Genomic DNA, 24,779 nt, shown 5'->3' with positions numbered 1-24,779 from the left:
CTCACATTTGCTTTTCCTTCTCTTCCTTCAAGAACATCTTTTCCTACAAAAAACTTCATGCGTTTATCTTTGAGGCATTTATTTGTAAACCACCACCAGGCCTTTGAACTTAATCCAAAGGAAAAATCCCCAGTATCTCCAGGAGCTGTTTGCAGTCTGAACACAAAATGGGATCCTGTATGTGGCGGGTGTCTGTATGTAGGTTAGAACTGTTCTCCTGGATCAGACCAATTCCTCGTGTTTGGGAACATGGAGCAGATGCTGAGAGAAAAAAGCCTAAGGACAAGGCAAGAATGTCCTGATACCACCCTTGGCATTGTTTTGATTGATGGCTGTCGATGGCTTGGGGACTTCCCACGCTGGAGGTTGTGTTGCCTGTTGGTATTTAATGTCCGTGTCTCTAATCCCAGTTAAACACTGTGTTTAGTAACATTTGTCTGTGTGGTGGCTCACAAAGCCTTCTGTAAGTGGCTTTTTTATTTTCGTTAGCAAAATACTTTTGGGTTCCATAAAACATTTTCCTTAAAAAAACAAACAGAATAAATCCTGGTAATCTATCATATTTAGCACTGTAAAAATCACAGCCATTCCCAAGCCAACCCCATTGTCTTGGGCTCTGCTCAGACTCTCTGACAGCTTCCCTGTGCAATGGGAGCTTCCTGGGGTGCAGGGAATTTTGGGGAAACCATGCATGTCTCAAGACTATGAATTCTCCATGCAGGAGTGAGTCTACGTGTGCAAAAAATCCCCAGGGTGGAGTGACTTCAACAGCACTTGGCTGGAGTTTTTCCAAGAAAACTGATTTTTCCAGATGCTCTTCATATGCCCTGAATTGAAAGTGCTGCCATTATTTGCAACATTTCGGGTGTTCCTTGGGTGACCATGCTGCTCATTGTGCTGTCCAGGGACTGATTTGCTCAAGGGCTTGTCTGTGTCACCAAACAGACCATCACCAAACAGACCATCACTGCATCCTGCTCACAAATTCTCTTTGTGCTGTAGAGAGGGGGATGGTGTCTGGCCCTCTGCACCTCCTGGTGTCTCCTGCATGGAGATATTCTTAGAGGATGCACACCCCAGGTTTCTCTTTATAGCACCTCTTCACCCTAAGAATTTTTTTCCAGACTGGGATTCATTCCTCCTTGATGTACCAGCTTGTATTCCTCTCCCAGGCAAAATCATAGAACCATTTAGGTTTGAAAAGACCTCTAAGATCTTTGAGCCCAACCACTAACTTAATGCTGCCTTCTGGTTTTGACTCTTCCTCCTGTATTTTCTTTCTCCCTTAAAGCAGTTTCATTTCCAGGGTGATTTTTTTGGAGTGGCTCATCTGCTGTTTTCATTTCTCTACTAATAACATTGAGTAAACCTGACCTTTGGCACAGCCAAAATCTCTGTGCACCTCTTCTAAGTTTCCTCGTGGTTCTGCACACTTGGCACCACATTTCCCACAATTGCAGGTCTCCCTATCAGTGACTGGCTGGGATTGTCCCATTTCTGGAAGCCTGGCCCTAGCCTCAAAGGCTGTTCATGAATGTCTGGGAATCAGGGTACGAGTGGGAGGCAACTCTACTCATCTGTCTGAGCCTGATGGGATTTGAAACTGCTCCGATGTCCTCTGCATCCGTCTGTCCATCCACAGCTGGGAGGTGGGCTCTGCCAGGGGCTCAAATGAAGCGCAGAGCCAGAAAAACTCTGCTCTGAGCACTTGGGCAAGAGCCTGTCTTAGGAATTTGCCTGGGTGCCTTGGCAGTGGTGGTTGTTTTCCAACCCAAAGCAAGCCATCAGGGCAACAGATGATGTTTACTTCATGTGACATAATACTCAAGTCAAATATTATTTAGTAGCGCTTTCTTTCATGTCCTGACAACTCTTAAAGTGCCTCTGTATGACAAAAAGCTGTCGAACAACTTTTTGCAGTTTTGCCTTGTTTTGTGTGCAGAGTGAATATTTGTCTTTTCTTTGGCCAAGTCAGACTGATCCCAGCAGAGCTACATCAGGTCAGACTGAAGCCATTTGCCTTCAGTTTTAGTAGCACAAGTTTATCATGTCCCTCAAAGGAGATTGGAAAAAACTCCAGTGGGTTTTGGACTGGATTTAAGGTCAGCTAGAGCATGTGGTGAAGCAGGAGAGATTAATGAAGTGTCAGCAGAGGATGACAGGGAAAAAAATCTCAAATTATGACCCAAAGAAAAGCATCAGTGCTTTCCAGCTTTCAGGTCCTGCTCAGGGTCCTGCTCCCACCAACATCCTTTACTGGGCACCGCTGCCCTCATGCCTGGTCAGGACTATGCAGATATCTGGTGCAGATGAGCACTGCTGACCCCTTGTACCTGGGAAGGGTCACTGACTCCTTTGGTGTGTCCAGTGTTGAGCCAGCTGATGACCAGTGAGGGTTCTGGAGTCTGCCTGGGCCTCTCCTCTCTTCGCTTCATCCTTGAGCAGAGGGGAGTCTGCCTGGTGGGTTGCTGCCAGCTATTTTATTTCTGTGAAATAGTACGATAAAGGTACTGTGTGTGAGCCCCAGCAGGCTCCAAGCCAGAGCTGTGGCAATTATAACCCAGGAGCATCCTTGGGACCAACCCCAAACTGTGTCCTCACATCCATGTCAGAGAAGATTGAGGTGGTGGTGTGCAGAGACAGCACCACCTCCTTACAGCACTGGCTGGTTTATTAACCTCTGGAAAGCCAAACTTTCACAAGGAATTGACACATTTTGAGGACAAGACCTGGCATATCACATGACCTTGCAATATCACAAGTTGACTGAATTTATAGAGCCTTTCCTGCTAAAGCTTTGTGGATCCAATAACCCAAATACCCTGGCAGTGTGGTAGTCGTGATGTAATGGATGTACTATTTAATTTTTATAGTGTGCTTAGACATATTTTACTGACATGTTCACTGCAGCAAGCAAACACTGTCTGTCTTGATGAAGGTGTTTCTTTGGAGATGGTATTTCAGGTGACTGAAACTGCCAGAGGGAAGTGTGTCTGTACTTCACCCACAACAGGGTTCCCCTTTCAGTCAACAAGACTCCCATGAACAAGGTAGAAATATACAAAGATTTTGTTAAAATTTTTGCTCGTCAGTGAAAATATTATTAATAGCATGCCTTCTAGCAGCACCCAGGGGATTTGGCTGAGCTCAGCTTCTCTGCCCTGTGCCAGGTGCCCTCCAAATCAATGTGAGAAAGGCAGTGCCCACTTGCTGTTTGGTTTTTAGCAGAGGAGTCAGTGGATCTGAAATTATTTGGAGAGATTGGTGTTTGCCCTGTATTTTGAGGCTGCAGGGGTAGAGCACATCAAGGATGACTGGAGGGCACATTTTGGATTGAGTGTTGTGTTTAGGATGTTTACAGGCTGTGCTGAGTGCTGGAAAGCAAAATTGTGTTGGTCCTAATTTAGCAGTGAAGGGTTGATAACTCCTGTGTGAAGAGCAAGCTTTTCCCCTTCCCCACAACTGGCTGCAATGCTGCTGGGAGAAGTCCAAAGTGCTGGTGATGGCTGAATGCCACAAAAATGTCATGAATACTCATAGAGATTTTTACATGAATTTGTCTGAGTTGTGATCACACCCTTTGTATCCACTTTTCACTGATACTCAGTCCATCAGGTTTTACTGGCAGCCACATGCAAGTATTGAAGCCAGGATGTCATTGTCATGAGTATTTGTAGAAATTGGACTTTACATTCCCATGCAGGGAAAAGAAAAGGGAGGAAAAAAACCCAAACAAACAAAATAATCAGGAAATATTCAGGACATTGTTTAATAACAGCTGGCAGGGAAATTGGGTTCTTGGAGTTGAACTTGACTTTGTGACGGGCTTGGATGCTGGAGTGCCAAATACAAAAAGAGCAGTAGCCATCAAGACCAAGTAATACTTAGTTCAGTCTTTGCAAAGCAGCATCTCTGTGCTGGTTAGGGTGGGTTGCTCTGTGTTTTAATTGCACACATAAAACTTTCCTCTGGATGCCCAAAGAACAACCCTCTGTGCAAATTCTCAGAATTAAACACATCCAGGAGTCTTACATGTGTGCAAGCATTAAATCAGTTTTAAAGTTGCAGAGAACTCTCTGTGTGCTCTGGAGTCCCATCAAGTCCTCTCTATTTTCTTCGGTGGTGACTGTGTGTGGTAGTCCAGGAAAATAAACTCCAGCCCATTAAAGTACCCTTTGCTAAGAGTATTGGGCTGATAGAACTTACTTTATCACAATAAAGTCGCACTTACAGCGGATACAGATCTGAAGTCACTAATGCCGATGTGTTTGGAAGCAAGATGTTTGGTCTGGTTTGTACGTTTTATTGTTTTAAGATGACTGATGTTGCAAAGGTCTTTATCACGCTGTCAGCAATAAATGGGGGAAGGACACAGCACATCCAGAACCATGGAGCTGGTAGCTCATCCCGGGTCTCCTGACTTGCAGCTGTGCTCCTCCTCTGCCTGGCCACCCTGCCTTCTCCAAAACGCTGGACTGTCGTCAAACGCGCCGCCGCGTCCCAGCTCAGCTCAGCGAGCCAAAAGCCCTCAGGAAGGAGAGGGGTGTCTATCAGCAACTCTGGTGGGCTCTGCTTTGAGAGCTTCAAACCTCGTGGGATTTTCAAACAGAGTATTTTCAAGCCCAGACAGTATCCCAGGCTCCACTCGGGGCTTCTGCAGATGCGTTGTAGCCGAATTGACTCAGCATTCAGATTGGAGACAGACGGCAGGGTTTAATCCAGAAAAGATGGAGACAGTTGTTAAAAAAGGACTGTTTATAAAGCTCCCCACTGCTCTAATGTCAGGAGGGGCATTTTAAGAAGAGGATGGTTGGGTATCTCTCGCTGCTCCTTCCTCCCACCATTCACAAAGGGCGCAGATCACACACAGCAGGACCCGGTGCCTGGTGTGCCTGTTCCCTGGAGCCCGGTTTGCAGGCCCGGCCCCGCTCCCCTGGCACACAGACCCCAATGTCCAGTCGGCAGCAAGGGGCATCTCTCACTTTACTTGCTCCCTGCCTGCTTTTATAGGGTAGCATTTTTCTGCCACTTTGGCAGCAAGACAAGCTTTGTCTGAACAGGCAGGAGGCAGTCTTTTTTGGCAGCTCCCCGTCTCCTTCCTTGTTTCCCCTGGTGCTTTGGCTCTTTCTCCCCTCTCTGTTTATTCCCTCAGGAGCCCAGATACCAGCAGAGCTGTTGAGACTCCGGCAAGGGTGCAGCAGTCACAAACATGCAATTACATTTCACTCAGCAGAAAGAGAAACAGAGCAGATCCTGCGTGCAGGGAGCTGCCCTGGGGACGGGGACATTGGTGCAGATGCAGAGTCAGACCCATGCTGGCACTGTTAGACCCACATCTCAGGTCGCTTTAGATGCTACCAGCAAGGGAGAGCACCATGTCAGCCACTCTCAAAGCCAGCCAGGACAGGCCAGGCTGGTGGGATGAAGTTCAGTGACAAACTGCAGTCATCTTCCCCTTGGAAAACTGCATGGGAGCAAGTCTGCTCTGCAAGGGAGCATTTGTAAAGTGCCTTAATCCCCTTGTTGCCTCTCAGTGCCTTTCCTTTCAGGAATTCAGATTTTAGGTGCTCAAAGGAGAACATGGGGTCTGGATACTCACAGACTTGGCTAATTCAAGCAAGGGCTTTGAATCCTCTCCCAGAATAAATGGAAACTGGAAGTTTAGTGGTGTATGCCTCTTCCCTGTCCTAGCAGGAGATGAGGATGTTTGCTTCTCCACTACTCACCTGCAGCTCTTGAGACAGCTCTTTGGCTGACACAAGATGCCCCAGGAGCAAGAGCTGTTTGTTGGCTTATTCCAGCCCAAGAGCTGCCTGTCCCACCTTCTTCTGGAGCTTTTGATATATTTACTTTTCTCCTTAACTGTGAAGGGAGATGCTCGTGGGCTGAACCCTGGCTTTGGAAACCTTCTCCTACAAGCCTGGGATGAACAATGACAACTAAAACGGTTCCATTTTCCAAAAGGAGCTTTTTTGGCTTTGAAAGAGATTTTGTGATCTTTTTTGTGATGGCAGGAGACTGGATTCAGAGGTCTTTTCCAGTTTTCTGTCCTTAAATCCAAAGATTGTAACCTAAGCATTAGTTTTACCTGGGGAGCCTGGTGTCCTGTGTTAAAAAGGAGCCCAAAGTTAGTACTGACCAAGTCTTCTTACTTAGCATCACCTGTTGGGGGAATGGGGCCAATGTGACTGTCTGATTATCCCTGTCAAGAGCTCCTGTCAGTGGTGTTGACGTGATAGGGCCGCAGCAGAGGGCTGTGAGGCTCTTGGTGACCTCCCCAGCAGGACAGATCTGAAACTAAAGCCTCCCTGCCAGGTGTGCAGGAGCCAACACCCAGCCCTGGTGGCTCTGCCATCCATGGATTCCTCACAGGGATGATGTTGAACCTTGCCTTTATCCACTGCAGCTGTTGGGTTGCCTGGCACAGGGAGGACCTCTGTGCTCCTCCACAGGGAGCATTTGTTAGGGGGCTGACTCGACGTGGATGTCCAACCCCACATCTGGCAGGATGAGTGATGGCAGGGAGGGCCCAGCTCCCCTTCCATGTGCCCTTCCCGAGTGAGGCAGAGAATGCACAGAGAGACTTTCAGCACAGCCCAGCTCCCCGTGGGATGGCCAGCAGGGAGTTTGTCCTCCCCACAAACCACCTACGAGTGTTTCCTACACGAGTCTGGGCTGGAGCCTCGGCGCTTTGAAGGGTAGGACCACACAGAAAGTCCAGCCACCCCACGAGGGACGCTGCTAATTGTCTGTGTCTGCCCGGGTGTCTGGCTACTGCTTGGCAGGAGCCACCCCTGCACACTGAGCAAGGTGGGCTCAAACACACAGCCCAGGCATCTGCAGGACCCGGCAAGGGCAAGCGGGCTGTGCCCGGCGACTCGTGCTGTAAATTCCTCTATAAATAGCTCAGGAATTACCTTTCCATTTCTCTCAGGAAGATGTGCTTAACTAAACAGAGAGCAGCACCGAGGGGTTGCTTTGTTTGTTGACACAGTTGGTCTCCATGCAGTCCGAGGGCTCTGCCAGGTTGGAAACCCCAGCAATATTTTGGTGACATGGAGTTACTAAGCTACTGTCAGACCTTGCTGGGAAAGCGAGCAGAACACCTCCCTGGGAGCAGCACACTTTGCTTAACTTACTGCTCGGCATTTCTAGCCCCTTTTTACGTTTTATGGCAATGTTGTACAAGGTTATTAGCTGGTCCTTAGCTTCAGAGGCTGCTGGAATCGGGGTGCTCTTCCTTTTCCACCTGGAGGTGCTGAGCGTTCCTCCCAAGGCAGAATGTGGGACTGGGAGCTGGAGGAGCCTTTTCTTTAGGAAACCCATCCCCAGCCCAATCCAGCTCCCCAGCCCGGCTGTGGTCATCCCACTGGGGGGGCTTTGCATGAGGCAGGAGAGCTGGGCTTGGCTGAGGGATGTTTTGTTTGTTCTCTTCTCTGTGCTTTGACTTGGAGCCTTGGCAATGCCTGTGAAAATGCCTTGGGGTTAGAAAAGTCTGAAAATGTGTTTGTTTCAAATATTTGGCTGGGCTTTTTTTAGGCAGGGTTCCCAGCACAGGTGTGAACTTTTTTGAGTGCTGGTTGTAATGCAAACAGTGAAGGAAGAGATCCCAGATGCTGCCTGGATTTCATAACATTCTGGCTCACTTTGGGTTTTTTTGGACTTGTGGCCCTTGGCAATATTTGTTTTATTCCTTATTTATACATTTATTACTTAAAAAACACCCTCTCTTCCCTCTCCCTCCCCCCCCCCCCTCCCCCGTCTCAAGCCACATTTGGATGAAAATGGGGAGGTAGCAGAAGCCATGGTCCCTTGGTGGCTTCATCCCCACTTGGGAACACTCCCTCCCCTGGGGGTCCTTCACCCTGGAGCTATTTGTCTGGGTCTGGCCCTTGCAGGGCTACTCATACAAAAGAGAAACATTTTTTTTCAGCTCTGCTAAAAAGGTGATAATTCACTGAGTTCCCAGGTTGGCATTTTGCCCGAAGGAGCAGGGAAGGTGGGGGGGAGGTGTATTTCTCTTTTAAAGACAGGGCAAAAGTGTGCCTTGTTTGTTTTACTTTTTTTTCCTCCCCCCAAGTTTGATGGAACAATTGAAGGACTTGTTGAAATACGACTTTAAAAGTCAGACAAGCTTTTTCTTGACATTCAAGGGGTCCATGGTGTTCCTGTCAAAACATGGCTCAAGTGAAGGGACATGGCACTCCAAGATAAATTCCTGTTTCTCTAGAGAATAGAAATGTAAAAAAAAAAAAAAACCAACACGGGTTTTGGCAGCAGAGCAAATGGGTATAAACAAGCAGAAAATGAGAAGGTTTGTAATCCTTAAAGGATCAAGTCTTCTGGGGTTGTTGCAGGTGAGAAGACCAAAAATGGAGGATTTCAAGCTTGTGATGCTTTTGGAAAGTGCCTTTGTGGAATACAGACAGATGATAAAAGGATATTTAAGGTGCTCAAGGGGGCAGGAGCTCTTGCATGTTGTATCTCATTTATTAATGAGAGTATTTCCATAATTAAACAAATAGTCTGGTGAGAGCAGCAGTGAGTCCCAGGTTTTTCCCAACCATAATTAGTGCTGCCATCTCATTTGCTTTGTTGCTCCCTCAGTTCACAATGGCAGAAGAACCTGAGCAGACACTGTGACCCAGGGAAATTGGGGCCCTCCTTTCCCCTGCAACTCCACTTATTCAGGCACCATTTCACCCAAGCCAAGATCTTGAAGCAGCTTCACTGCCTGGAATGATCCTCCACCTTAGGGCTGGAATTAGGTCTGGGCTCTTTCCTGGCGTGGGGCCTGGTTTCATGAGGTTGTAATTTTTGCCACAGAAATTAATGAGATTAAAGAAAACCAGCAAAGCCAACCAAGCCACCTCAAAGCTACCATTTTTAAATGTGAGAGGATATAATTAAAAATTCCATATTATCTCAAAATGTCAATATGTATTTCTCCCTATCTTTGCACAGATGAGGTCTAAGACAAGAGCCCGTGAGCAGAACCATCCCTTTAAAAGAGTTGCATGAAAAGGTAATTTTCTTGACAAAATTTTGATCCTCATTTTGTCCTGATTAATTTAGTTCAATCTGAAGTACTTGAAGAAATCCCAAACCCTCAAAACTTGCAGAACATCCCCACACCCACTAAGCCCCACATCTCTAGCTGTTGGCTTTGTCTGCTTCTCTTGCTTTTCAAAGGAGATCTGTTTTTCTAAGATACTGCCCAAAGACACTGGTAGATATTTTGATTTGATAGGAAAATTTCCTCTAATTTTAACGAAGTAAGTGACAGTGAACACCTGGGGATGCTGCAATCCTTGGTGTATGATGGGCTCTGGTGCAATGGGAAAAGAGGACTAAATTAGCAACAGCATCAGACTTAACCGTGAAACCCTCCCACCCCAAAAACTCCTGACTGCACTAGGACTTGTGGGACATAAAGAATCTTGCACCACAGGGGCGGGGAGAGGGACCTGCTAATCTGCTGGAAAGGAGATTTCCTGGAAAATCTCTAATGCAATCAAGGACCAATACAATGCAAGGCAGGGACTGGAATGGGAACAACACCCTTCCCTGGAATGGTCAGGAGGAGAAATGCAATGTAGCACTGCTGTGTCCTCTCCCTTCAGCCTCACCCCGGCACAGCACGGAGTGTCTGCTGAGGAGAGGGTACGTGGCCTTCAGGTTCAACGTGCTACAGGCTCCCCTCAGTCCTCAAAGGCAGATCATGCTTTACTCTCTGCAGTGGTGTGCAGGGTCTGCCTGTGCCTTCCAGTGCCTTGCTTTGATCCAGCCTCAAAGCTCTTGGGAATATCAGCTCATTTTACAGATTTAAGAAACTGAGGCAGCATCATAAAAAAATGGCTGAGGAGGGGAAAGCCAGCCCCCAGCTTGCACCCCCACAGCTCTCTGCCTTCTGCTGCTCTTCGGGGATCAGCCATAGGACTCTTTCCCTCCTAAAAGTGTTTTGAGCCCTTATTAAATGCTCCTTTGAAAAAGAACCAGTTATAGCTCTTAGCATCGTTTCCTTTCTCAAGCGTGACCCAGAAGTTGTAAGTACTTGCATTTGCTATCTGTACTTCATTTCAACTTCAATAATAATTCCTGCTTTTAATTTGATGCTGATTGATCGTGAAGCTGCGTGTAAGCCATATGGCACCATGTGCACAGTTTTACACCATTCCCATTTTCCAGCAGTCATGTCAAATGATTTATGTAGCTCCAGACACGCTTAAGGGACAAAGAGTGGCATTTGTTTTGATTATCTTATTAATGCTTTATTCAATCAAGAGAAATCACAGCGAATGCGTAGCAGACCAAATGTGTACAAACACAACTGCCCAAACTCACGTGAGGGCCAGCAGGCAGGCAGGGAGGAGGGGCGCTTGGTCGGGCTTTACATGTCTACTTTCCAAAAAAATAAATGTTATCTTTGTCAACAAGGCCTGAGAAACTCTTACTGAAGGCAAAAGACAGTTTGCTTTGGCTTGCCCTTCCCAGGGTTATTCTGAAAGTCGTGGGAGCAGCTGGTGAGAGCGATGGGTTGGGCGGGTTGGTGCCCTGTGGCCTGGGGTCCACCTTGGGGTTGCAGGAGGAGTGTGGGGATGGGGTAGGTGAGGAGAAATACCCAATTTCTGCCTCACCAGCCTTCAGCCAGCTGAAGCTCAGAGCCTTCCTGACCCAGAGGCTGTGGCATTGTGTCAGACAGAGGTGCCAGGTGCCGCTTGGGCTCTGGGGTGTGTGAGCAGGGGGGTGTGTAACACCCCCCAGGTGCAGAGGTACCCTGGGAGCTGCAATTCCTGCTCGGAGCAGAGCAGTGCTGCCAGCTACCCATCACCTCAGATGGAATTGCAATGCCTGGCTTTGCAATGCTTTATCCAAAGCAGGCTGAAATCTTGACACGGGGAGGATGCGTTTTGGCCAACTACGCTCAAAATCAGGAATTCAAGTTTCCTCAAAATCTGACAAAGCAGGGAGTCATCTCCTGCTGAACAGATGGAAATGGCTATTCCCATAGCTATGGGCTGGGGGTGTAACCTGGCACCTCTGAAATAAAGCTTGTCCTTTTCCCCCTCTGTGGCAGAAGCCACAAGTGTTTAATATACATGGCCCAGATCATTCCTGTTCAAAACACAAAATAAAATGCCAAAGAGGCAACAAATAATGACAAATACCAATATTCATTATAATCTCATTCTTGGCAGTGTCTGGAGCCTTTTATCATAGCCAGGCATCTTGGAAAAGCAATTCATATTTAAAAGATTAATTTCTTGAAGGTAAAATGCACATTCAAAATGAAAATCAGGATAAGGAGAGAAATCTGGGCTGGATGCCTCACTCAGACTGGGGTCAAGGCATATGAATATGGTTTCAGTCTGAGGTTTGCGAAGATATTTTAGGGATATAGTGCTCAGTTCCTGTTTATTTCAAAAGCTGTTGATCACTCACATCCTGCATGTGGCATTTTCCTTTTTTAAGAAATACTGCTTGATTTAGATAATTAAACAAAGATAATTTTCTTTCAGAAAGAGCTCCAGGTAGGTAAAAAGGAGAATATATTTCATTCTAATAACCGAAGCACAAGTTGTTTACTTCATTGAATATTCAGTTTAAAATCTCCTGAACTTTAAAGGAACCCATCATCAGTTTAATACTTTTCCCAGTGAAACCCCATACCTTCTTGCCAAGGGTAATGATTAATTCAATAGTGAATTGTCACTTGCTGGCATAAAGTGGGAGCAAAAAATTACGTGAGACTGTCACTAGTAAAAGGGCTCCAGTCTGCTACAAACATTAGAAGTGTCTCCTGCCACACCGGGGAATTAATAGTTAAAAACTGTTTTGGCCTGAGGAATGATTTTCTCAATGACACTGAATTTCTACCCAGTAGCAAACATAAAATGGCATATATATGAATTAAATATTTCATGTTATTGTGTGCACTGTTTCCCTGTAAAGCCTCAGAGTTAACAGACAGAATGTGAAAACAAAACGCCAGGTTGTCCAGAAAAGCCTTTGCAGTTGCCCTTTGCCCAGGGCAACTTCCAGCTGTGCGGCACTGGGGAAGGTTTGACCTGCAGGAGCAATCACTTATAGACTTTCTAAGAGGCTTTTAAAATCAGGAAAACTCCAGAAAGAGCAAGGCCTTCTGAGTGGAATGAGCAGGATGCCCAGCCAGGGCGATGACACCTGTGAGCGCTGAATCGAGCGTATGGGTGTCAGCTAACGAGGGTTTATCTGCAGCAAGCCACTGCACTTGTATTAAAGCACGTGTATGTGCTCCTGTCAGCAGCCCTTCTCCTGGCTGGTTGTCTGTCACCAGGTCCAGGTTTTGCTGAAGGCAGCATTTCCCTGTCACTCTGTGCTTCATGCACAGGTAATTATTTGCAGTGCCAGGAGTGACTTCCCTCCCTCACAGCATCTTGGACAGGAGACTCTCCCTCCCTGCCCCCTGCTATTTTCCTTTAAGACAAAGCAAAAGCCCAAGCAGGGAATTCAGAGAATGTTTTTTCTTCCAACTAAGGAAATCTCAGGGGCTTCTTCTAAAACACTGGTGAGTGCCTGGGCCTGGCTGCAATGTGCAGCATTTTGCATCAGCTCAGCCCTGTCACTGGAAAATGTGCCCCAGCCTCGGGCAACAGCTGGGGAGCAGCTGGGGGCTGGGATGGGCCAGCACTGGATCCCCTCCACGTTGGGTGAGACTCAGAGCTAGAGGAGAAACCAAAGGAGGGTTTCTACAGAGGTGTATTTTATTTTTTTTTTTTTAATGCATATAGATGGTAAACTTCCTGCTTGTCTCTTTTCCTGCAAGGATCTCATGGGCAGAGTTGTTGCTTCTACACCCTGTGTCCCTGAACAAAAAGGGTTTGGGCAGAAATGTGGCCACATAGCTGGTGTTGCAATGAGACAAGGCATCACTTTGCCAGGTGTGATGGCTTGGAATGGGGCAGAGGAAGGTTTTGGCAGAGGCTGCTGGGCTGATGCTCTGCCCCATCCCTGTGGTCACTGGAGACAAGCCTGGTATTTTTTGCCTGCCTTTTCCACTGACACACTGCTCTGAGCTGGGTGTTAGTTTGATTTCCACGTACAGTGCTCAGGACTGGGTGTGTGTGGTGTCTCCTGACTGTCACCACATCCCTGGGTTTCTCCCTGGGTGGCCCCGACGCTCCTGCTGTGGCTTCATTCCTGGGGCAGCCTGAGCCACCCTGGGAGAGACACAGAGAGTATTAGCTGAAACAGTCCAGGGATGGTTTAGAACCTCTGACCTGTCTGAATTATTTCTGGAAAAATAAATTTATCCTCTTTCTGCAAGAAAATTCAGCTTTTCTGTATGAAATGTGGATGGATTTTATGAGTGCCAAAGCTGAAATCCCCCAGCATAAAGACATGAATTCTTGGTGTAAAACTGCAGCAAGTTCTTTGACTTAAGCCACAGGAAAAACAGCAGAATTTAGCTTCTTTATAGTTTTCTTTCCATATTAGAGAACACAGAAATAGATTTTAATTATTTTTAAAGAGAAATGCAGAAGATCAGAATTGATTGAAGTATTTGCTTTCTGGTAGGAGCAAGGAGTCTTTTGAGGTTTCTTAGGCAAGCTTCAAAAACACCTAAAAGTTGCATGATCGAAGCTTTGTTTTCAATTATTCATTTGTTTTCAATATCTGAAGGTCATACAACAGGCTGGGATGGGGAATGCAGCTGTCATTAAAAATTTACTTACTTTTCATACTCCAATTAAACTTACAGATAATAGCAGATAAAAACAACCATGCTTTTGCTTTCCTGATGAGGGCACTGATTTATTGATACTGGACTTGTCTTCAGTGTACTTACACCAGGGATGAGTTTGTCTGCAAAGGTTTGCTTCCATTTTAGGAAGAAAAAAATTGACAGCTGTGAAAACAGCAGGATGTGATACTGTCCTTGATGAGGATTTTTCTTGGCAGCATGGCACACACATCTTACAAGACCATGACATGCCCCATTCCCTCTGAAGACACGGTCAGCTAATGCTGGTGTGTTAAATTAGGGATTGAGTCCTCTCCACTCCCTCTGCACTGAAAAAGGGAGCAGAGCTGGGTCTCAGATGGGGATAAAGGAGCTGCCTTCAGACTCCAACCATTGGACCTCTCCTGCATTTCACAGGACCTGTGAATTTTCCCACATTAAAAGAAAGATCTTTCCTGAGAAATCAGCTCCCATTCAGTTTGCTGAACCTGGAGGTTGGTGTTTCAACAGTTCCTTGGGCTATCAGTAAGACAAAGTTATTGAAAAAGTGCCTTTGGAAATCCAGCCACATAACTTTGGCATTAGAACAATGGCTCCTTTTACAGGAGGAAGAGGAGATGCTGCAGGGAATCGATACATCCTGTGCGTATCTCCACCATACTGAGTTATGGCCAAGAGTACCTGGGACAACTGCAGAAGTCATTTGGATATGCAGCAATAATGCAACCTTGTTATATGTGATCTAAATAAGAAATGGGACCCAGGCTCATACATCAGCTTCTCCTGCCTGATCCAGGGCAAGACTTACAGTCCATGTGCTCAGCTACAGCCACCTCGTATATTCTTTGACAGAAAATTGGGAAGCTGCACCAAAGCAAACTCTCTAGCAATGACTCATCCCTAATCACTGGTGATTAAACCTGAATTATATTCAATATATTTGCAAAGGTCTGTGGACATATTAAAACTGTCTCTAACGTAGACAAATAGAAAGAAACCCAAACACAAAAAAACCCCAAACCACTAAAGATTGCATTTGGAAGTTATTGTAAAAGAATAAGACGTCATGGTTTATGAAAAAAGATCAAGAGGAGAGAGCAGTGTATAGAAATGAAATAAGGAATTCATTCTTACACTGACGTCTCAAGGGTCAGGATTTCCCAGAAAAACCCAGCAATTTTAAATGGAAATGGATCAGACCAAAGATCATGGCTGCAGTCTTATGCCTAAGGCTCTCTTCTTCTATGTGATTCTTCATCTCTTCTTGTGGTATTATTTATTATGTCTCTCTCAAAATGATATCTAAGCTTATCAGTAATATTAGAGACTGATCTTAAGCATTGGATCAAAGGGATCATTTTACTCTGAGATTTCTTGTTAGTGAGCTTAGACTTCTGCACAGCAGTTACCCCCCACCTACAGCCTCTGCTCTGAGAAGGAATTCACCACCCATGGAGGGTAAAAATTCAGAAACACTAGATAATTTGGTAAGTGTTCACTAAAAAAATGGGTGTCTATTTTGGTTAAGGATGCAAGAACTGATGCAAAATCTGCTTAGGAATGGTCACAGAACAGGCAAATTACAGTAGGAATTATGCAGATAACAAGGTTCCATGAATTCAGGGGGCTTGGATCATTCTTACTGGACTAAACTTTCATCCCCTTTTTAAATGCTGCTCCAATGGGCTCTTTAGAATCTTTGAATCTAATGAGACATCAAAGAAGTTATGGTCATGGTGCTTCCAGAAAGACTGATGGTACAGGCTTGCTGTCATCACACTGTCATCTTGTCCAAAGTGGCTGAATTACAACAAATTAAAGCTCTGGTTTGACTGAGGAAAGGCTTGTTTGTGCACTTCTAAGGACAAACTCCTGCTGTAATCCTGTAAAATGACTAAGATGGATGAGGAGGGCTTAGGTTTGAACTCATCTTTAGCTCCTCCTCAAGTCTGTAAGTCTGACTGATATGACTACGTGCAGTGAGTGAGAACGTTGGGTCTAAGTTATGAAAACAGCTGCAGCAGAAGGTGGCTCTTAAATCTTCCCTGGATGTCTGCACATACGTGTGTGTGTGTAGCAGTCAGCTCCATCCTGCTGCTCAGCATCCAGTGGGTGTTCTTCTAGGCAAAGCTTAGGGAACTATCTTCCTCAAATTTGAGTGCGATTTGATGAGTAGTTTCAGCTGAGGTCTGGTATAAGGTAAATTTTGTAAGGATTTAAAGTTTTTAATCCATAAGTGGTTTGTTACTTGGTATTTTTCAACAGTGGGGGAAACACTGAGTGGAGCAATGGGCCATTTTGACTTTTCCTTTGAATGTATTTAATATATGGCAATAGTCATCCTGAATTTTAGAATTTAAGGAACACCAGGGTGAGTGCTGTTGTAGCCATGGTAAAAACTTTCAACTGTCAAGAATAAGGGCTTAAGAAACATGAGTGCTGAACAAAGAAGAGATCCAAACCACACCTGAGGTGAAGTCTGGGATGATGTGATTTTGGGATCTCTCCTTACCAGGACAATTGAATGTCCTCATGGAGTTGTACAATGTCTGGGGAAGATGGGACTGCCTTTTCATTTTCATGGGATGATTTCTGTACTCTGCCTGTTCTCTGCATATCACTGCCTTGCAAGCTCACAAGGTCCCTGCACCCCACTAAACTAAGGGTCCCTTGTCAGGGAGCTGCAGCTGACAGAAAACTAGTGCAGTATCCTGGGCATATTTGCCTGGGAAGGAGAGGAAGTGCTCAACTGGGTTATTAATGCTGACATATGCAAGAGAGGTTTAAGGATTCTCCCCAAGCAGTTAGAATTTTTCTATGGGTTTTCTGAAATTTAAATAACTTCTGGAATGTATTATTTCTTTTCTTTCTGCTAATAAGAACTGAAATACAGGGAATATTTTGTTATCCGCAGAATGTTTAATTTTCCATACAGACAGGATGTTAAGAACAGCATTTTTCTTGGATATTCCCAGAAGCAGCCTGAGATCTTAGATGCTTACTTGTTTAGACGAAAAGAAGAGCAGTTTTGGTTTTCTTCCACTAAATTGTAGTGAGGTGAAAAGTTAAAAACTGCCTTTAAGGAAAGAACAATTATAGAAGATGGCAGCCTAGAAGCTAATAAGTGCTAGAAGCTAATTGAACAGGCACAATTACATTTAAAACCCCCTTTATCTTACTGCAATGTTAACATTAGTGTAATTTTTTCCCTTTCTGGGAGGCAATGTCACACTGAGCTGATATGGGTGTGATTAGATAAATGTTACTCTTACATGTAGACCGCCTCAGTGGGTTGTGTGTGTACATTTTTAATGACTGAGTTCTCCTTCCTACTAGAAAATATCCTTTTACACTTTAGCCAATGTAAAAGGACACAGACAAAGTATCCTGTGCTGGGAAATACAGTTAAAAGTATTCAGAAAGTTGGAATTGATCAGAATAAGCAGATCTAAATGGACTGTGTGGCTAGTGCAAGGGGAAACCCTTTTCCATAGAAAAATGGAAAAAGGTTCTGCTGGAAGAAAATTCAGACACGTGTCCATCTGTAAACTTCCCAGAATTTCTGGGTTGTATCAGATTTCAGGTTTTTGGCCTCAATATTTCAAGTATGTATGACTTTGCTCAGAGAAGAAACCTTCCTGAGTGCAGCAGCAGCAGATCTCCTGCAGAGGGGATCCTTTCCTGGGAATCATACATGGGAGCAGTATCCAAACCCAGAGGAATCAAATCCACTTGTACACAGGTCCAGGATAGCACTAGGGGGTGAACGTTATTAAACCAAGTGGCAAAACTTCTTCCAGTTCTTCCCCCACATATTCCCTGCCTGTGCAGTCAAAATAACTCTGTTCTCATGTGAAAGAGAACAGGAATCAGGGAAGCTGATACCGACTTTCAAAGTCTTTTTTTGCTGCTGTTGTGGTTGTCTAGTTACTGTTTCAACAGGAAGGTGTTTAATCAACGCAAGGCAAAAGGCACAGAAGTGAGCTGGTGGTTTCCAGAAGGAGAAAATGCTGGGCTGATTAGAGTGTTTCTTTCTCAGGATGGAGTAGACAATACAAAGCATGTGATAACACGCTCAAGATATGCCTCAGATCCCCACCAGCAGCCCTGTGAATGAATGGCACATTTCCTATCACAGCTTTCGCAGTCCAGGGCTGATAAGAAATGTCTAGTGCAGCAGAGCGTGTTTGTGCGAGATCCTTGAATACACCTTTGGAAAACCTCAGGCTTCTCTCAAGCAACAAAAATGTGAGAAGTTCATGGAGAGGGAGAAATTCCCTCTGGATTTTTAGCTTGTAAACTCTCTTGGTCTACTTAATTTTATTTTTAATGTTAGATGGTGGTATTCTCCAGCTCACACAGTGGCAGGAGGACAGGAAGAAAGAAGATATTTCCCTTAAGTTTTGACCCAGGGTAGTGAAACGTTTGGTCTCCAAATGGGTACAATGTCTTTTTTGTGCTTTAAAATTTGATTGACACTGGCAAAAGGGACATATTATGCACATAGCACATGTAGCACTTCATATCCTGCTTGATGTGTGAGCAGAAGTCATTAATCTCACACATTTCCTATGCTCAGCACTGTGTGCCAAGATGTTCAGAAATAGCCAGGCATTTGGGATGCCTTAGCTATTGAGTGTCCAGCTAAAGAAACTTCTAAAGGTCTTGGTTTTCAGAAAGCTTTGAATATCTGTCCTCTGAAATTGGGCTTGTAAAATGTCTGTTGGCAAGTGACTGGACTCAGTCTTTGGAGGTCTTTGTGGAGGAGACGTTCTCACAGCTTCAGGTTGGGTTTGGTGAAGCACCACTGGCATCCTAAGACTCTCTTCCTAAGTCATGCTACATGAAAGCAGAGGGGTTGGACTCCCAGCTGTTAGTTTTCCTTGGACTTGTACTTGGCTGGCATGAGAAAGAGGAAGACTTTCCCCTTGGGATAATATTTGTGATTGTTAAATGTAAAACAAGGGAAAAAAGAAGTACTTTCCTGCGGTATCTCAGCCTCATATTCAGTGGATTGGCAACAGGTATGCCAAAGCTGTGATTTGTGGTCTGCATGCTATGAGGTTTAGAGACAGAGGAGTGATGCCTCTGCTGTGGATTATATTTGCAAACATCAAGTTTAAATAGAAATGTCAAATTCAGCTTGGTCTAACCAGTGTCCTCCAACACCAGCTCTTAACCTATCCTATCCTATCCTACCCTATCCTATCCTATCCTATCCTGTCCCTGTTCTCATCTCTAGAGCCTCTTACAGCAGCTTCTGTAACTCTAAGGTCAAAACACCAGAGAATAAATAATAGGTGGAACAGAACCGGTGTGAACCAGCTTGTCTCAGTGGTACAAAGCTGAACAATACCTGGGTAAACACAGCAAAAGTGTCTATTGACAAAGCAGCCCCTCAACAACCCAGTGACCACTGAAATGCTGGGGCCTGCCAAGGTCCAGCAGTGGCAAACAACAGGATGAACCACATGTGTTTGAGAGTGGAGACGTGGAGAGAGAGATAAATTACATCCCGGATGTTGCAATGTCCTACAGCCAACACCTCTGTTATCTGCAGGGTTGTGTATATAGCATACAGTTACACACACTTAATCTGGGGGGTAAATATGTCAAGGGAGAGCCAGTTTTCATCTTTCTGCTTCTAATGCTTCTTTCGTTCTTTTAAAAATAGAATAATGCAAAATAATAACAATAAAATCTGCTCTTCAGGACGTTTGCAGCCAGTTTGGCAGGTTCAAAAGATAATCCTTCACACTTTTTGGCTTCACATAAATCACTTTTTGTGCATAGAAAAAAGGCAGCCTAGAGTCTTTTTCATCTTTGAGGAACCAACCTTCTGCAATACCTCCCAGCTACGTAAATGCTGTGGCCATCATTGCTCAGCTGGGCAGGTGGCTAATGTGTTTTCTTCTGTCTCAGGGACTGCAGGAATAGGGTTTGTTCATTCTACATGATTTCAAGTAGCCAAACTATTAATCCTTTGCAAAATCCCTGTAAAGGCAGGGTGAGGATGCTTGTTTGTGCAGACAAGCACTGCCGGGTTTGCTTGCAGAGGTTCGCAGCTCGCCTTTGTGAGCTCATGTAACATGGAGGCCTTGAATTTTTCCTTTCCATATTCTGTTTCCAGACTTTCCACTGTCCTCCTCCCCCTGAAAGCTGCCTCACAGGTAGGGTTACTCAGGAAAGTGAGGGGTGCTCGTTACTGCCCGTCCTCGCGGGGCTCACGGGCTGGTGACACTGGTGACACACGGCTGGCAGCAACTGCTCCTGTGAATATTGAATGTGCAACATGAGCCAGGTCCTGAGCCCTGCTGGAGAGCCTGGAGTCCTCTCCTTCTGACAGCAGTAGGTGGGGGGAACAGTCTGACACACCAGAAAGTCCCTGGAGGTATTTAAAAGACATGTAGATGTGCTGCTTGGGGACACAGTTCAGCCATGGGCTTGGCAGTGCTGGGGTAACAGTCTGACTCCATGATCCTAAGAGTCTTCTCCAACCTTACTGATGATGATAATGAAAGATGAAGAAGAATTACAGGCATTTCTCAGGGAATAATACCTGTTGGGCTGATTTGTTTTAGTCTCTATCCCTGTCTTCAATGGCATAAAGCAAGAGGCTTCTGTATTCAGAACAGCAGATTTTTGGTCCTGGGAGGATGCGTGGCATGATGATAGTAGTGGTTCTGAATGAGGTTCTTGGTAGGGAGACACAGGAAAAGGGAAGAAGGCTCTGTCTGGGTCCAGCTGGGGTTTCTGAAAGATGATTTCGTGACCTTCCCTGTGCCAAAATCAGCCAAAAGGACAAGACATGTTTATGCTTTATGCAGACCATATGCCACCAATTTTTTTTCTCTGAAACAGCCAAAATCCTTCACTAGTTAGATGGAAGTGTGTGGATAATGCATTTTACCAAAACCAATGCTTCACGTCTAGAGCAAAGCACAGATACCTTTGAAAGCAGCTCCTCTGAAGATTTATTGTAACTTACTCTTACTCCCTGCTTGATTTTTGGCTCAGGCCTGCACTGACTAGCAATTGATTCTGCTTTTAAACACAGTATCAAATATTTAAAAAAAACCCCTAATCCTCCACCAAAATGAAAAAATCTCTTCCTTTTAAAAAACGAGGTATTTATTCTCCTGCTCTTGTGTGAATACGCGTCTGCTTCATTCCAAGTCCTCCCTTCTGGCCAGCTGCAGTTCACTTTCTCTGCTGAGATGGAGTGGAAGAGAGGCTCTTCAGTGAGGCATTTTTAAACAGTTGCTTGCAAGCCCACTGCTAAAGGCTCGTGTTCCTCCTGCTGCTGAGTGTGTCCTGTGGAGCCCTGTGTCCTCTTTCACGGCTCAGCCGTGGCTCTGTGGCTGCTAATCTCATCTTCTCGCCCGCCTGGGGGGTAAACCATTTGACCTGTGACCTTCAGCTGATCCGAAACCTCCATCAATCCTTCTGCAAAGTTTTACTGGAATCAGGGCTTCCAAATGACCCTTTGCATAGTTCCTAAAAGGAAAAGGAAAAAAAAAAACCAACAACCCACTCAAAAAAAAAAAAAAAATCAACCCAGCCCTGTGCTGTTTTCTGTTGTTTTAGCAGAAACCAAACATAAGTCATAAAAACACAGGCAAGAAAAATAGAGCACGCTGGCTGCCAGAAAAACAAATCGTAACAGAACATAGAGGGGCCTCTCACAGGGAGGAGGCAGGGAAGAAACACCTGTGATTTCCATTGAAAATCCCCTGATATCTGCATTCCCCCTGTTCTGCTCCAGTAAAAGTTCTATCTCTGACCCCGGGGCAAGGTCTCAGTGCAGAGAGGTCCCTCCTGCTTGGGCCGGTGAATCACAGCACACAGCTGAGGAGCACAGAGAGTGCCTGCCAATTGTCCTCATGTCATTGCTATGGTTATCTCAAAGTGCTCTGCAGATGTTTGCCTGCTTAAAAAACAAAAGGAAAGAAAAAAAAAAAGAAGCACAGAGAGAGGATGATAAAAACAAAGTTTTAAATTTTCCCTCCCAACTGTCACACCAAAACGCTGAAAAGCTTGGATGGAGGCAGAGCTGTAGTTGCTGATTTGGTTTTGGACTGTGATTGTCCCAAGAGGCTCTGGTGGAGAGAATGGCCGGATGGTCCTGCTGTGCCTGCAGGGACATGCTGAGCATGTCCAGTGACAAGTGGGCAGGGAGGGTGCCCAGGACTTGTGAACAGCTCTTAGAGAGGCTGCCCTGGGCTTTGGCACGTCCTGGAGGAAAATTCCCAGGAGCTGTGTTCAGCCCTGCAACATCCCTGCCACGCTATTTCATAGATTTTTTTGCATATAGTTTTCCTAAAACTCCCTTGTTCCTGGGTGAACTTTGGGCATTGAAATCAGTTAGGCACAGGCAACTGAAATAGGAACTTCTGCACCACATGCCAGGCGCAAATCCTCCTGAAAGCTCTCATAAATCAGGCTTCAGGGTTAGGAAGTGTAACTCTACCAGAACAGCTCCTCACTGGATAAATAGCCAACACAGCTGCACCACTTCCAGGACCCTTCTTAGGACTGTTGTGCAGTGCAGACAAGCCCATGGGGTAATCACAGCCTTGAGCTTTAGGACACAGCTCAATCATCCAGTTTTCAGCACTAAGTCACCTACCCCACCTGTGGACAGTGTTTGCAAACACCATCTCTTAGTTGCCTGGTAATGTCCATATTCCTGACATTCCTTCCCCAAATGCTCCTTAACCAACACTCACAGGGACAGTGGGACTTGGAAAAGAGATCTAAGACTCAAAATGGACCTGAACGCAGTGTTTAAATATTTCTTGTCGTTGTTTAACAAGTTTTTCAGACTTGGTGTTTACAGGAGGCTGGAAGATAACTGATAGGAGAGATGAGTGCTGTGGGTGTAATTTGGATGAACAGGAGGACATCAAACAGGTCCTTAAGGAGCTGCTTTACACTACAACTGCTGCAGCACTTGCACAGGTATGTCCAAATGCTGTGCAGGGATGTTATAGGGGTGTCCAGCTCTCCTGGAATCAACAAGAGAATTTTTCCATCCACTTTCATGAGCCCTGTTAGAAATGAGTGTGCATGTCCTCAGCAGCAGCACCAGCCAGCTGGGCTTGGGTGTGTTACCACATGACATGATCCACTGTATGGTGAAGAGGCTGTCCCTAAACCACAGAGAAAGAGAAACAGCCTGGGGAGAAAGCTCCCTCTGTTATTTCATGGGTGGTAGGTTCAAGCGCACAGTGTTTTCAAGAACATTTTGTGAGGCTGGGGTGGCTAAATGTAGTTTCAAAATAATGCAATTTCCTTTGCAAAATGGGGTGAAGAATCCTTATTAGGAAAGCAGAGCCCAACTCAGAGTTGAATAGAAAATAGTCTAGCTATAAAAAGCATCATTGCCTCTCTGAAACATAAGCCCAGGAACATAAAGGGCTCAATTCAGCAATACATGCAAGGGTTCGCTGACCTGGGGTCTCCAAATTGTTTGCCTTGCTGTAGGACAGGAAGAGAGTCATGGCTTGAAACAATTTGACAAGCCCTTTCTTTGGAACTGCCTGACTTACCTTCCAAAGGGCAAAAGAGGGAGCTCACGCTAAAGAAGACGACGAACTGTGCAACAGATCACAGAATCACAGAATCGTTCAGGTTGGAAAAGACCTCTGAGTTTATCGAGTCCAATTGTTAACCCAGCACTGTCACAATCCCCACTAAACCATGTCCCTGAGTGCCACATCTACACATCTTTTAAATCCACCTGAGGATAGTGACTCCACCACTGCCTTGGGCAGCCTGTGCCAATGCTTACAACCCTTTCAGTGAAGATTTTCCTAACGTCCCATCTAAACCTCCCCTGGTGCAACTTGGGGCCATTTCCTCTTGTCCTATTGCAGATAAAACTTTCTTCTCAGGACAAGGAAGATCCCAAGAGCTCTGGCATGTGAAATTTCTCTGGTCTCATCAGAGCTATCTGAGCATCTCCGCAGCAGAGTGGGGTGTTCGATTGAAACAAATCACTTTTAACACAAAAGACTGTGTAAAAAAATGCCAGCTGTATGAGAAGTTCTTGATTTGGGGTAGTCTTTGAAGCTTATCAACTCATTGAAGATGCTCACTAGTATTTTTACTTCCTCCTTTCCTTCTCTTATCCTTCTCCCCCTACGTGAAAAACACCAACAAACACAAACAACCCAGATGATGGAAAGAACTGGGCTTCAGGCAAGAGGAGAAATCAGGAAACACTGAAAGCACTTTAGTAAACATTGGCTAAAACTCTGAGGAAGTGGGTTTCTTCACATCTTGCAGTGGAGGATACACTGACACAGTCTATTACATGATTCCCCATTTCTTGCACACATTTCTTTCTCCCATTTCCACTGGAGCTATGGATTTGCAAACAGGTACCAGGCATGCACCTGATGTTTGAATGCCCCATGGGGCCACGCTCCCTCCTGGGCATCACTCAGCCTCAGCTGTGACACAGGGATGTGCTGAGGGACCTTTTCTAGGTGACACTACAGCCAGGCCACCTCTCCCATTTCCAAATCTCTTTCCAATTTCATTTTGGGGGTTTGCTCAGTGCTACAGGGTTTGATATCTTCACAAGCAAGACAGGCCAGATTAAAAATGAGACCGTACAGATTTAAAAAGAGGAAAAAAAGTTGAATCAACACCAGAAGATGCATGTCCTGGTAATAATTTTTGGAGAGTGATGTTTATAAGAGAGCTGTCTCTGAGGTCAGTGCAATACTCATGCTGCCTCTGAGCCAGCCAACGTGGCCGGTCTCTGCAGCTTGCAGAGGTTTGGTGTGGCCAGAGCTCCCCAGCTTGTGCTTCTGCCTTCAGGATAATGTTACCCGTAGCTGGTCATTTCGGTTTGGTTCTCCATCTGAGGAGATTACTGTCCAAAGAAGGATAAAGGGTTCCTTTCTTCTGGGTAACATCTGAAATCACAGCCTGGGCTTTGGTAACAGGATACTGGTGGCTTCAGTTCTTCAGATAAGGGGGAATGCTTCTTGTCCTCGTTGTTGTTAATCCTGGGAGTGGAGATCAGTTGCAGTGCAGGTGTCTG

The 24,779-nt window shown here is 45.4% G+C and overlaps 1 protein-coding gene across 1 annotated transcript in view; it reads right to left on the bottom strand.

Annotated features, from left to right (window-relative positions):
* The window catches only part of LRIG1 (leucine rich repeats and immunoglobulin like domains 1), a 158,435-nt gene extending 133,857 nt beyond the window's left edge, over window positions 1-24,578 (bottom strand). The window contains exon 1 of the mRNA XM_029958315.1: window positions 24,565-24,578. Within this exon, the coding sequence (XP_029814175.1) occupies window positions 24,565-24,578 (14 nt within the window). The remainder of the gene's footprint in view (window positions 1-24,564) is intronic.
* Window positions 24,579-24,779: the final 201 nt, after the last annotated feature.

Source organism: Manacus vitellinus, unplaced genomic scaffold, assembly GCF_001715985.3.
Source record: "Manacus vitellinus isolate BGI_N305 unplaced genomic scaffold, ASM171598v3 scaffold_14_pilon, whole genome shotgun sequence".
NCBI lineage: Eukaryota > Metazoa > Chordata > Aves > Passeriformes > Pipridae > Manacus > Manacus vitellinus.
The sequence above is the reverse complement of the archived record's forward strand: the minus strand, read 5'-3'. Positions and strand labels throughout refer to the sequence as shown.